The sequence below is a fragment of the Mustela nivalis genome, assembly GCF_964662115.1.
Source record: "Mustela nivalis genome assembly, chromosome: 16".
Lineage (NCBI taxonomy): Eukaryota > Metazoa > Chordata > Mammalia > Carnivora > Mustelidae > Mustela > Mustela nivalis.
The window spans coordinates 20,627,025-20,642,464 of record NC_139035.1 but is presented as its reverse complement, the minus strand read 5'-3'; the positions used below and the strand labels follow the sequence as shown (position 1 = coordinate 20,642,464).

Genomic DNA, 15,440 nt, shown 5'->3' with positions numbered 1-15,440 from the left:
AAGGCCAAGCCTCAAAGAAAGTAGGTCAGAGCTAATCATGAACAAACTTCTCCACCCTAGATAGGGACAAATTTTTTATCCACGGCTGAACTACTTGCATACTGCAATGAGTTGAGATGCTGAAAAGCCACTTCTGTTATTATAATCTACACGTGTCTCTAACTGGAACCTGTTCCAGTGACTACCTTGATCTGTAAAACAGCCTAAACATCGTTGTCCTTGTGTCAACTGAAGGATGACCTTTTCTAAATACCCTTTCTAAAACACCTCAAGAGGCCAGCTACCAAAACATGCACCATGAAGTTAACAAAATATTCCTGCAAATGCAAACTCCACCTTCTTTGAAGTGACTAAATCACTAGCAGATCTGAAAAGCTGTAATTATAGGATTTCTTTTTACAGGAATCATGTATGGTTATACCAGTACTTGTTTTGCTCTTAGGTTAACATGCCACAAGACTGCAATGGGAAGATTCATTTTTAGAGGCTTAATAAGATAAAAATACATGTAAATGACACACCAAAAAAAAAAAAAATCCTAAACTTCATGACTATTACTGTGCTTTAGAAAAACAGCTCTACAGGGAGCCTGGGTGACTCAGTTGTTATGTGTCTGCCTTGAGCTCACATCAGGATCCCAGGATCCTGGGATAGAGCCCCACATCCAGCTCCCTGCTCAGCAAGAAGCCTTCTTCTCCCTCTCCCACTTCCCCTGCTTGTGTTCCCTCTCTCCTTGTCTCCCTCTCTGTCAAATAAATAATAATATCTTTAAAAAAAAGAAAAGAAAAGAAAAACAGTTCTACAAAGTATTTCAAACCAAAGCCACAGGACTGTAACAGAGGTTACCGAAGTTTTGAAGATCATTAAGGCATTTAAAGATGATAAAAATTAATCATCTTCCCTTTCCTAAATCTAAGCACAAGTCTCATTTTCCAAAATCATATTCTATGATGACGCATGAACCTATCTAGAATATGACCAAGTCCAGTGCATCAGTTAACACTCAATTAATCCTAATTTAAAAACAACCAAAGCAAATATGACAGCTAGAAAGAAAATGTTACTTAAACAAGAGATACCCTTACATATAAAAACATACCCCCTTCTAAAATGTGGCAAGTTACTTACAAGGAATAGTAATTCCCTCTCCCACCTCTGCGTATGATCAAAATACGAAACTCAGAAAACATTCATTATTTCAAATTTCATCTAAAGCTACCTGAGCAAGGAATCTAGAGTTCATTAAAGTAACATGAAGTACAGTTTTACATGTTAAATCAAGTGTTAAGATGAATGTGCCCATTTAGGCATGATCTACTTATATTTTTAGATTCAAAATGCTCCTATTTTTGTTTTTTAAAAATAATTTCAAGTTTGTTTTATAACGATGAAACACACAAACACGATTACAAAATTGAGGCAGAGTGCAATTTCCTACATTCACTCTTCACTCCTTCCCTGCTTCCAAACTAGGCAGCTCATCATCACTTCAGAGACACAAAAACCTCCGTGAAACATTGTCATTGTTGTTTTGATTATTAGCTTTCAAGTGAATCTACACACCACATTTACAGTATGCTTTGGAGTTGGATTATATGACCTATTTACTTAACTCTGTAGAGATGCCAATTGAAACACAGATATATAACATTTTTTATTACTGTACAAGCAGAACTTCTCTTTAGAATTTGTCATATGACTCCCCAATTAATTTTTCACTACAAATGAACCTTTGTAGTCTTTAATTACTAAGCAAAAAGGTTTTTGTGATCTTGAGAGTAACCTGATGATGTTTACTAAAGTATAAAATGAGACTAAATAGTACAAATCTAAATAAAAAACAAAACACCACCAACAACAGCAACAACAAAAAACCCTTAATGCACTTTTGTCTACATGGAAAGAGTACGGACTCTGGTTCTCCAGTGATCAGATAAAGAGGCCGTTAACGAAAGTGCTCAGATTACTCCTATATACACAAAAAGCAGAGATGAGAAAGAGAAAAGTAATTTCTAAACCAAGAGCAAATATATTAAGTTCCCTCTCCCACGCAAGAAGTGTGTAGAAAGTATAACCATCAGCAATATTCCCACCTCTTTTTCAACTTTTGCAAACTCAGGTATTCTGCTCCCAATTGTATAACTGTGTGGACAACTGCTCCACCGACGTTTTCTACCCTGATTTATCACAGCCATGTTTAAACATTTCAACATTTCAAATTTAACATATCAGCTTTAAGGAGAAAACAAAGACTAACACTTATGTTGCAGACTACAAAGTATTTCCAAATACATTATCTCATAATGCTAAGAAGATATCAGGATTCTCATTTCATAAGGAAAGAGACCAGCTTAAAAAGTGGAGGTAACAGGTCTAAAGTCAAAGGGATAAGCCTGGAACTAGAAGCCCAAACTCTTAGTTTAATAAACACATTTTCATATACTTCTTTAATGAAAAGACTGGGTTAACAGGTCACCTTGTTATTGATTCCCAATGTAACACCACACATGATCTGCTATGATAAAAACAAGAGTTGAGCTATATATCTCAAAATCAAATGGAACTGTTCCAGTTTAACAAGTATCAGAAAATGCTAACGATATGCAGTCGCTACGAAGTTGGGTATATTTTTCAATGTTTAAAAAATTTAAAAATCTACCCATAGTTAGCCACCCAAAAAAGTTGAACATGACTGAGTTGAACATGACTGTTTCTTAAAAGACTTTAAGACTACATACACACTTGACAAAGTAACATATTTATTAACTACTATTACATTTTGATTTAAATGCCTATTGTCTGAAGGGCTTCAAAAAGAAAAACCTTGCGATGTTAGTAATTTCCTGTAGATTAATGAATGCTGAAATGAGCAACTTTTTTTATTCACAATGCCCTCTACTGGTGGCAAAGTAGTTCTAATACATTTATTATAGGAATTTGAATTTGTTTCCTTACTGTGGTCCCCACCACCTGCATATAAATCCTCTGGAATGCTTGTTAAAAATACAATTTCCCTCCCTCTATGAAATATCTACAGATACTGTGATTTCACTACAACTAGAACTCTGCATTTTTAACAAGTTCCCTCAACAAGTAACTAACTGGTTTGGTTAATTATATCAACACCTGACTTTCAAAGCACAGTAACTTTGTGAAAAGCTCTGGAAAGGTATTATTGTATTGGGTTTATATTATTATATTATATATATTATATATATATATATAATATATATATATATATATATATACTATATTATTATATAAGGTTTCCAGATGAATACCAAGGCTCAAGACAATTTATGGCCCCAGGTTAACATGCAAAAAAGTAACAGGACCGCTAATATTTTCTTATTTCTGGAGGTGCTGTGTCCTTAGAGGAAAGAATCACAAAATTCTATCAGCCTTAAAATTCAAATATTTATTTCTTTAAATACAGCTTATGGAAGCAGTACATGCTTTTCCACTCTGGCCTGACATGATAGCAGTGGTGCTCAGCCTATGATGAGTTTCGGATTCAGGAGGGTCTGGCAGGTATTTGAGAATTTGGATTTGTAACAAGTTCTGGGTGGAGATGAGGATGTCAATTCTGTGACTATACTTTGAATAACACTGGTTAAGAATACTATCTAGTGGTTCTCAACCTTGACTACACATTAGGATCACCTGCTGGAGGCTTAAAAATCTGTTAGCCAGGTACACACTTAGACCAATTACATCAGAGTCTCTGGCATGGGGCATCCAGACACCTATATGTTTCAAGCTCCTAAAATTAAAAAGGTTTATAAAACCCATCAATATGTAAATGGGCATACACTGATTTTCCGAGAGCACGGTGTAGTGTGCAGTATCTCCACAACTTTTTGGATCAGAAACACTTCTGTCCAGGGACATAATTAACAGGCCTAAATGTGTGCAATGCTAGCCTATGGGATAAAGTAGAAATTGCTTTGAATGGCCTACAAGACTTTCACCACCAACCTCATCTATTGCCAAACACTTCTTCCCTCCACTACATATTTTCCTATTAGAATATTAACAATTCCATTGCAATTATCTGTTGTAATGTGACTGTTTACACTCTTTCTACAAACAACCTCTTTGAAGTCAGAGATTGAATCTAATTTGGATTCCCCAAAGGCTTGTATGAGTAACAATACAGATTGCTAGCCCTACTTTCTGGAGAAAAGGTTGTGTCAAGAATGGCTTTAATGCAACCTAGAATGTGACAATAGATAACTAAAATTTAAAAACTGACTATTTCTCCCTCATAAAGCTACTCTTCTTTAGTATTCCCTTATTATTTCCACTGAGAGATGATAAATTTCACTTGCCTTGGGATCTGCCACATCTTCAATTCATTAGCAACTTAAGAACACCAAAAAGCTATTCTAAGAATCATTTAGCCAACTGTGATCCAAAAAGGAGTAAAAAGAGTGTGTGTGTTAGCAATGAGATGAAGTTTCCAAAAACCTTTAAAAGGAAAAGGGAAAAAAAGCTTAAAAATTACTGTTGTTTCAAAAATCCAAGTTTTTAAAGTTTGAACATAATCAAATCAAATCAAATCAGTTGTATTTCTTTGGTTTTTGGTTTTTAATTTATAAGGAACAATAGTCTTCTGTGAGCAAGCTGCATATTTAACTCAAGTCAAGCAATTTTGGTATGTATTCAAAAATTTGCAAGATTAAGTACAGTATTCTTTACTGTCACAAAAGAAAACATCAGACTTTATTCTATAAAGGTGATGTCTGGTTCACTCTACAGCTCTCTGGCTCCACGGTTTCTATGTGCTCCACAAATATTTAAAATAATCACATACATATAAGTCTCAAAGCATTATAAGACTATGCTGCTTCACACTTTTTCAGTCTGCGGACCTATGAGACTGTATTTGAGGAAATCAATCCTGTTAACAAATATTAACATGTATTTGTTTTTAAAGGGTAGTGATAATTACCTACACATATATTTATTCAACAAGGAATTACTGAGTGCCCATTTTTTGCCAGGCACTGTTTTCGGAGCTAAAGTTGCACAATAATGAAAATAAGGTTCTTTATGAAGCTTACAACCTGGTATATTTTTTCTACAAAGGAAAAACTAGGAACATTCTAGTGGTCCAGACTCTAAATAGGGATTCTTTACGAGGGAGAGAGAAAACGTAAGCCTAAAAGTCCTTAGTTTATAAAATTTTTTGGAAGGCTCCCAGAAACTCTGACAAGGCCCGTAAACCTGGAAGAAAGAGAAAAGTAATAAATGAAATTTTAAAATTAGTGTTTACCTCTGTATTCCTTCAAGAATATCTTTCACAGCTGCCATTAACTTTTGAAGAGATACATATGCTTCTTCAAATGACGCTATTTTTGAAGAAGTCAAAGCTGCATTTGAGCCCAATCTTTGAAATACATCCATGCTAAAATAGAGAAAAAGAAAAGATACTCACATACATGCACATTTATGGTAATTCAAGCATTTCCATTTCTAATATATAAAATGAGGTAATATTTATAACTCCTCCCTCATAATCCTGATTGATTAAAATTAGAAATAAGACACAATGACCTGTGAATGTCCAGGCTACCATTCAGGCAAAGGATCCAGAGTAAAAACTATGTTCGTCTAATCTAAAGTAATACTTACAAGCTGTGGGAATAATGTTTCTTATCAAGAGACCATAAGACACAGAATACTGTTAATCTGCATTCAAATCAATCCATAAATACTAACAGTACTCCCGTACATAAGGATGAAGAAAAAAAAGACATCAGATACACATGTTTCCTGAAACTAGAAGTTTTAAATATCTATATACCTTACTCTGGTAATTCCAATTTTAGAAATCTAGCACATTAATAATAACTTGCAACTGGTCAACAACTAGTAATCACCTACATGTGCCATGATGTAAAAAGTGTTAAGTAAATAGTGAATTAGCCACCTGATGAAATGCCAAAGAACTACTAAAATAATGCTTACGCCATCTATAAGATAGAAAAAAAGGTATACAGAATTTATTTAGAGAACATAACCACCACCATATAAAAAAATCAAAATATATGCTGTACTGGATTGATGAGTATGCCCCTGAAATTCACGTTCACCCAGAACCTCAGAATGTGACTTTATTTGAAATGGGATCTTTGTAGAACTTCCCAAAACAATCAACCCTGAAGACAGACACCTGGATTTCAGACTTTACACTTTCCAGAACCATGAATGAATAAATCTCTGTTATTTTAAACCACTTAGTTTGTGGTAATATGCTATGGCAGCCCTAGACTAATAACCATGCTTTAAAATACAGCTGGGTAGACATGAGAATAACCATGTTAACTACTGGTTATCTTCAGGTAGTAGCATTCAAGGAAGTTGCTTACTTCACAGTACTTTCCAAAGCATTTTTTTAAATAATTATGGTTGAAAAAAAAAACATAAAATTACCATTTTAACATTTTAAAGTATACAATTCTGTGGCATTTGATACATTCACAATGTATCACCATCACCACTATCTACTCATAGAACATCTTCACCGTGCCAGAAGGAAACCCTGTATTCATTAAGCACTCACCATTCCTCCCTCTCTGCAGTCCCTGGTAACCACTAATTATTTTCTATTTCTATAGATTTACCTGTTGGGGATATTTAATATAAATGAAATTATATGCCACGTGACCTTTTGTGTCTGGCTTCCTTCACTTAGCATGTTTCTGAATTCATTCACACCATATTGTGTATGGATACTTCCTTATAGCTGTGTAACGTTCCATTTTATGGATATACCCATTTTATGAGACACATTTCGTGTATCCACTCATTTGTTGATGCACATATGACTGTTTCCACTTTAGCTATTGTAAATAGTTGTGAACATTCATGCACATGTTTCTGTTTGAACACTTGTGTTCCGTTCTTTTAGGTACATATCTAAGAGTGGCACTGCGGGGTTATATGATGATGGCACATTTAATGTACTGAGGAACCATAAAATTGCTTTTCCACATTCCTACATGTGTGCAAAAGGGAAAACTTAGGAAATCTGAATAAATACAATGGTTAATAAGTACAGTTTGACCTTTCTAAAAGAAAAAGTATTCTGAAACACTAGTAGCCTACTACACCTTCATGATAAATGATTCTCCATCCCCTCACTTTTAATCTGGAGGTGTCTTTAGGTTTCAAATGAACCTCTGGTGGACTGCATATGGATGGGTCCTGTCTTTGTATCCAATCTTTAGCACCATGCCATTTCAGGGAAGCATTTAGGCCATTCACTTTGAGAGTAACTACTGGAAGGTATTAATTTAGTGCCATCATATTGCCTGTAAAGCCCGTTTCCCATAAAGCCCCCGTTTCTATAGATGGTCTCTGTAAATTTCTGGTCTATGATATTCTTGGAGGTCTTTCTTCTTTTACAGAACCCCCCTTTTATTGTTTTTTGAAGGGCTGGTTTGGTGGTCACATATTCTTTCAGTTTCTGCCCGTCCTGGAAGCTTGTTGTCTCTCCATCTGCTGTGAATGACAGCTTTGCTCAATAAAGTATTCTTGGTTGCATGTTCTTCTCATTTAGTACCCTGATAATGTCTTGCCAGCCCTTTCTGGCTTGCCAGGTCTCTGTGGACAGGTCTGACATTATTCTGATGTTCCTCCCACCATAGGTAAGAAATCTCTTCCCACTAGCTGCTCCCAGGATAGCTGTCTTGGCTCTAAAATTAGCAAGTTTTACTATTATATACCAGAGCATTGGTCTATTTTTATTGATCTTGGGAGGGATCCTCTCTGCCTCTTGGACGAGAATTCTTATTTCCTTCCCCAGATTGGGGAAGTTCTCAGCTATGATTTTCTCAAGTACACCTTCTAGTCCTCTCTCTCTCTCTCTCTCTCTCTCTCTCCCTCACTCTCTCCGTCTCTCTCCAAACCTTCAAGGATCCAAGTAATTTCTGACTTTGGAACGTTTCATGACATCATTGATCTCTCTAACTCTGCTCTCATGGGCTTCTAGTTGTTTATCCCTATCCTCCTTGACTTGCTTCCTTTCTATCATCTTATCTTCTAGACCACTAATTCGTTCTGCTTTCTCATGTACCCTGGCAGTCAGAGTATCCAGTTTAGACTGCATCTCCTTCATAGCATTTTTAAGTTTGGCGTGATTAGCTCTCATTCCTGCCCTTAAAGATTCTATATTGTCGCTAGTACTTTTCTTAAGCCTAGATAGTGACTTCATAAGTGTTACTCTGAAGTCTATTTCTAACATCTTGCTTATATCCATATCCATTAAGTCTGTGGCAGAGGCCACTGTCTCTGGTTCTTTTCTTTGTTGGGAGTTGTTCCTCCTAGTCAATCTGTTGAGGGAATGTACAGAGTCCATGGGTCAACCATGACCCAGGCAGGATGCACCCTAGGAAAAATTGGAGCAGTCTGATGCCACCACTCAGGCCCGGTAGAGTTTTTCTGCCTGTAGAGATCCAGATATACATTCTTACAACTCAGGCTGATTTCATGGTTATTCGGGATGGCTTGGTAGATATACAGATAAATTCAGGGCACCAGACAAAATGAGGTCCCTGATCCCTCTGCCATCTTGCCTCCCTTCTCACTACTCAACCTTCAAATGAGCAGCTCTCAATGAAGGGCTCAAGCATGAATATATTGAAAAGTTTTACAGTGACTCTGGTACACCATCAGGCATGAGAAGCAATGAAGTAGGCTTAAGAACTATGCACTGATACAGCAATATAAGAATTTTTCATGAAATACTGAAATACTACAAAGTAAAGTTGATTTATTATACAGAATTTACCGGGAACTCTAACATCCAACACAAATGTATGTATATTATAGGTCAATTCTAAGACAAATAAGGTACTCAAATTTTGAATATTTGAATTTTTCTAAAATGAAAATTTTATTTTCTAAATGAAATTTAGAAATATTTTCTAAATGAAAAGAAGATCAAAATATCTTAGAAATGGCTTTAATCTATTTTATTTTGAAAGTGATAATCTTTGCCTAGTATATGGGGTAACTTCCTGCTAACAAGAATATCTGATTAGCCAAACATTTCCAATATGTTAAGACTGGACAAAACAAAGATATGAAAATACAAATGCATTACATGAAAACACAAATTTTTAAGTATTGTTTTCTTCAGCTTACATGTTAGGTATTGGTATTTCTTTAATGTGACAAACTACACATTTGTTTGAAAGAACTTATAATTGTAGGCAAAGACTAAAAATGGGTCTACAGTGTTATAAGAGAGAAAAGATGTTTAAAAAGAGTGTTCATATTACTTTGCTGCCCATTTCCTGACAGAGGAAATGACCGATGATCTTAATCCAAAATAACAGTGATACTGGGCCCTTGAACAAAAATCATACTAAAAAGCTTTCGTGACCCGCAAATATATAATACATATAAAATCATATAAAGATTACGGGCTTGGGAAAAAGTACAGGAGGGAAGGTCGGCCTACTTTAAAAGCAGTTATTTTAAATTACTTTTTTTAAGCTACTCCAGCAGCATTTAAAGAACTACTCACAAATGGTCTCTATCTTTTCATTTTACCAAGAACACAGTATGCTTTCATGGATATCAAAGGAATAAAAGCATTTCTTCCTTTTAAATATAAGTATTTATCCTTCTTTTTAGAAAGTCTTATATGAATTCTCCCTAAAGTTAAATGACCTTTTCTTAGATTATCTTAAATGTCATTAAGGTTTTGTGTCCTACTGATTTGTTTAGCAATCTAGGTGGCTTTTTTTGGTTCTGACATACATGGGAAATACTTGTCATGAAGGTTTCACATCTGAATCACCTATAGAGATTTTTTTTTTTAATGCACTATCTCAGTGTCACCTCAGTCTTATCAAGTCAGAATTTCTAGGGATAGAGCCTAGGCATATGTATTTTTAAAACACTCAAGATAAATCTGATTGCACCCTTATTTAAGCATCACTGTTTCTAAGGCACCAATTTGATAAAAGGCCCTCAGTTAGATAATCTAATACATTAAACTCATAACCCAAACACTAACTGTTTAATGAATAACAGTAACGATGGAAAAGCCGAGAATTCAAAAATTCTTGGAAATTTAGTACCTGTTCTGATATAATGTAATCCAAACATTCTCTAGGATAGACCAGATTTCTTGATGCCTGTTAGGTTGCGGAAGATGAGAACCTGAGAAAATGGTGATTTCTTGGTTATTAGACTTCATCAAAGAAGTATCTTCTTGCTTTTTACCCACTGTAGTTTCTGAAGAATTTTGCTTAAGTTTTGCCTTGACCTGGGGAAATAAGAATTACACAAATTTCAGCTAGTTCTTCACTAGGAAGTGAGAGAAACAATGCCAATTGTGCTTACAGTGTTCTAGGTTTCCAAGAAGTGTTGACTCTTCTTTGTCCTTGATTATGTATAGAATATTCCAGAAAAGCATCAGAGCTAAAACACACATATTTTTTCCTTTTCCATTTATATCAAATAGTTCCAATATATTTATTATAGTGACCTTTCTTAGCCAACGTGCTAATATCAATTTAAGAATACTATTAGGGGGCGCCTGGGTGGCTCAGTGGGTTAAGTCTCTGCCTTCGGCTCTGGTCATGATCTCAGGGTCCTGGGATCGAGCCCTGCATCGGGCTCTCTGCCTGCCTCCCTGCCTACTTGTGATCTCTGTCTGTCAAATAAATAAATAAAATCTTAAAAAAAAAAAAAAAAAAGAATACTATTTGAACCCTTCTATATATATGGTACTGAACAAGACAGAGAACACTTAGGATACAACGATAAACATGTGGAATCAAGCCTCCAAGTACCCTACGATCCATTAACAAGAATGGATTATTACTAAAAAAAAAAAGAAAAAGACAGAAAGTAAACCTTTTGCCATTGAAGAAGCCACTGAAAGTTTCTCAAGAGGCAAGGAGACTGTCTAGAAGGCTACTGAAATAATCCAGTAGACTAGTCCTGAGAACTTGAATTAGGTTGAAAAGGTAGAAGAAGAAAAAGAAAACAAAAAATGTACACAAGAAAAATTTTATAAGATTTAGCCAAAACCTAGATTCAGGAAATGAAGGAGACGCTAAGATTTTTTAAATTTAGATGTCTACAAGAATAAATACACAAATAATAGAAATATAAACTGTCCATAAGGTAAAAATAGATCAAACCTCCTTGATTTACTGCTCCAGAGGAATGTAAAGACACAGTTTTATTTGAAGGCAACACCCTGAATGTATCATGTATTATAATGTAAGAGCAGTAAGGCATTTAATGTACATTTATCTACATTTCTGGATTTTATGGCCACCTGTAGTAAAGCCAAGAAGAAAGGCTGGTTATGGAAAAAAGGAGAAACAGACCACAGATCTGTGTTTAGAATGTCTACTGTGAAGAATAAAAAGATATTTAAGTAAAGATATCTAGCAGGTAATTGGATATGCAGATTTGTAGCTCAAAAGATAAAGCTGGGACTCATTCCCATGCAGACAAACCTCAGAGGTAGATGAGATTGTTAGAGAGAAAATAGCAAAAACAGAAAAAGGAGGAGGAGGAGGAGAGGGTGAGGGAGGAGAAGGTAGTGAAAGCTAGACAAATTAAAGGAGGAAGGGAGGAAATTAGCAAGAAGAAAAAGAGAGACTGACAAGATATGGGAAGAGTCAGAAGTACTCGAATGCAAGAGAAGCCCAAAGAGGTAAGTTTCAGGAAAAAAAGAGAGGACTATATCAAGTGCTGAGAAAGGCTGAGAAACTAGAAAGAGGGAGAAAATGGTGGGTTGGATCATTGATAACCTAATTCACCTAACAGAATATAGAGGCAGAATTCTACTTGTAAAGGATTAAGTAGGAAACGAGTGAAGAAACAAACAAGGGTTAATAGATCGCTCTTTAAGAAGTTTGGTAATTGTTGGAAGGAGTCAGTGCAGTAAACACCATGGCCAACGTACAAGTACTTAAGAATGCAGACCTGAGTATATTTTAAATATTGATAATTAAAAATACTGAACAGAGTATAAGAGCTATATTATTGATTCAAATAATTTTTTTAAAATCACCTTCAGGGAAAATATTAAGTGGAAAAAAACCTCTGATAGAATGAAAAAAACTTTATGATATTTAAAACTTGAGGGTTTTTTGTCCTGGCTCTACTGTAACTTAAATAAAATCATTCCATTTCCCTAAGCTTCCTTATTAATAACAGTATGATTTCAAAGGTTAGCTGATGGGTTGTTAGTTTCATGTTAATTAAAAAATAAAAAAGTTCCAACACTACTGGAAATAAGTATTTATTGAGCATTTCTTACACATAGGAACTTTCTAAAAACTTTGTATCTATTAGCTCATTTAATCCTCAGAACTGCCCTGTGAAACCGATACTATGATTATCCATATTTTCGGGTCAATAACTCGTACAAAGTCACCCAGCTGGTAAGACTCATAAATAGAACCTGACCTTCAGGAATCTGACTCTGAATGGGCTTCTGATCTCTCTCCAACAATAAAAGTAAATCTTCCCTTTTCTATCTTTGGGAGCAGGAAGAAAAAAGAATGTTATTCCTCCTGTTTTTCCCTATTTACATTAACTATGCACTTAATAAATATACATGGATGGAAAGACATATTTTGTTCCGAGATATATTTTTTTGATCACCACATACTGCTCGTTTCCTCAGCTCTCATATATTAGTGTACGCAACTATGCAGATGGATGTCTTTCCGAAACACCTACACAGTGCTTACTAGTGCCAGGCACTCAATGCTTTAAAAGTATTAATTTATTTAATTCTCATGACAGTTCTGAGGCACAGATTATTATTCTCATTTGATAAAAGAAGAAATTAGGCTCAGAGAGGTTAATTAATCAGAGGTTTAAAACACAGCTAGTCAGGGGCACCCAGTGGCTCAGTCGGTTAAGCGTCCAACTCTTGATTTCAGCTCAGGTCATTATCTCAGAGTCGTGAGTTGAGCCCCATGTTGGGCTCCACGTTGAGTGCAGTCTGCTGAAGATTCTCTCCCTCTCCCTCTGCTCCCTTAACCCATTCTCTGTCCCTGAAAACAAAACAAAACTTAAAGAAGAAAAAAAAACCCAAAACACATCTACTTAGGATGAGGCTCCTTGGACATAAGGCTGACTTTAATTATTCTATCATCCTGGCAGAGCAAGCCTTATTTTTTTGGTTGGAAGGCTTATCAAAGAAAAAATGTATATATCCTTTTCCTGTTCCCACCCCGTTTATATAAAAATCTAGAAAATGATCATTTTGGTTGACTCTCTGCTTTGTTTTCTCACAAGCCTTTTCAGAAGTAAACAAGTGAATATTCCTCTTTTCCTGATTTTCTACACTTGGTACATTAAGTTCATTAAGTTTGGGGGCCTTTTTTTTTTTAATTTAACAATTACTGTATTTAGATACACTGTCTCTGGAGGTGATCTATTTGTTGCTCCAGTTACTGAGATAGGCAGGAATAAATATTTAGGTCATAAACCAAATCTAATGCATTCTACAAAATGACTCCTACTGAGTGTATTTTAAAAGCCCAAGCTAAATCACATAGTTCCTGGCTGACTTAGACAATGAATTAGCAACACTTCAGAGTTCTAATCATGGAACAGCACAGGTTTCAAGCAATCACACTAATGCCAGGTGTTGAGGGAAAAGCACTAATGAGGATGTAGATTCTTCATCAATGGGCTTCAGGACTCTCGCTAATGCAGCAACTGGAAAATCAGAATCCAAGAATAAATAAAAATTCAATTACCTACTCAGTGGACAACATACAGTTGGCACACTATTATCTGATAACACTAAATTTTCATGCCACAGTTTCATGGTAACTCCCATCTCTTGGTTTCCAATGATGAAAGAACCTTAAATCTGGACATTTGTTTTTGTTTTTATCGCAATCAGTCCTAATTTTTTTTTTATTTTCAATAATCCGAATTCAAAGACTGATAAACCTATGAGTAACCTGAATTTTTTGTTTGTTTTCACTAAAGATGGGGTTTAGGGCTTAATTATGTGATGGGAAAGGCTAATATATGGTTCCCTACACAATTCAAGAACAGACTCAAGCTGCAATCTTCTATATATCCAAGTCCATTCTTTCCTACAGATGGTTCTCAAAGTCACATTTGCCATGGAAAAATACAACTGCTAAGGTTTTAGTCAGCTTAACCCAAAAGATCATTTCACCCCTCAAATCAATTTTTTCGCAGTTCAACCACATATTTATTAGTTTATAAAAAAAAAAGATGCTTCTTTTACTTCATGAGATGCTCTCTTAAGTACGTAAGTCTTTCCCTATCAGCTATGATGAATTTTAATATCATCTAATCCTTTCATTACTTCACAGGTAGTGGGAACTGTGACCTTGAACCACCACAGGCAAAAACCTGGTCAACCGCATAACACGGAAGAAAAAAAAAAAAAAAATATATATATATATATATGTGTGTGTATATATATGTGTGTGTATATATATGTGTGTGTACCATTAATGTCTAGGGGCGCCTGGGTGACTCAGTCAGTTAAGCCTCTGCCTATAACTCAGGTCATGATCTTAGGGTCCTGGGATCAAGCCCCTGCTTCCTCCTCTCTCTCTGCCTACTTGTGATCTCTCTGTCAAATAAATAAATAAAATCTTAAAAAAAAATTAAGTGCCATTAATGTCTTATATCTAATAATGGTGATACTGAGTTTTTGACCTGTTTCTGACATATAAAACTCCCAGAATCTTCTAGATTTGAAATTAGAAGGCTGCAGAAATAGAGTATTACCAGAGACAAAACTTACAGAGTTAATTTAAAAGAGGTAAAAAGGCATCAGTGCTAGACTGACTGCATAAGGGTCACATGCACAGATTGTTTAAAAAAATTGGTAGGTGAGTTGCCAAAGTCTGAATAAGGTCTACAGATTAGATCATTGTATTATACCAATACTAATTCCCTGATTAATTATACTAGTTACATAAGATATCCTTGTTCTCTAGGAAATATATGAAAGTATTTAGGGATAAAGGAGCATTGTACTTGCAACATACTCCTAAACAGTTCAGGAAAAAAATGTGGCTAGATAAGCAGATAAATAGGCAGGCAGAGAAAACAATAAAGCAAATGTGAAAAACGGGTAACACTGGGGGATCTGGGTAAAGGATGTATACCGAATCCTCTGAACTCTTCTTGCAACTTTTCTGTAAGTTTCAAATTATTTCAAAATAAAAAACGAACAGTATTCCTGGGTACCACTACCAGAAGTTTGATTCAGTAAGGTTTGAGAGAAGCTTGGCATCTGCATCTTTAAAAAAAAAAAACTTCCAAAAGTATTCTTTTTTTTTTTTTTATTTTTTATTTATTTTTATTTATTTTTTTTTTTTAAGATTTTATTTTTATTTATTTGTCAGAGAGCGAGCAAGAGCGAGCACAGGCAGACAGAGTGGAAGGCA

At 35.2% G+C, this 15,440-nt stretch overlaps 1 protein-coding gene across 5 annotated transcripts in view; it reads right to left on the bottom strand.

Annotated features, from left to right (window-relative positions):
- SWT1 (SWT1 RNA endoribonuclease homolog) overlaps positions 1-15,440 on the bottom strand; it is a gene marked incomplete at its 5' end in the record, with an annotated part of 101,980 nt that overhangs the window by 39,788 nt on the left and 46,752 nt on the right. For all 5 annotated transcript variants that reach the window (XM_082702954.1, XM_082702956.1, XM_082702955.1 and 2 more), the window contains 2 exons: positions 5,279-5,410; positions 10,098-10,285. In XM_082702954.1, the coding sequence (XP_082559080.1) occupies positions 5,279-5,410; positions 10,098-10,285 (320 nt within the window). The remainder of the gene's footprint in view (positions 1-5,278; positions 5,411-10,097; positions 10,286-15,440) is intronic.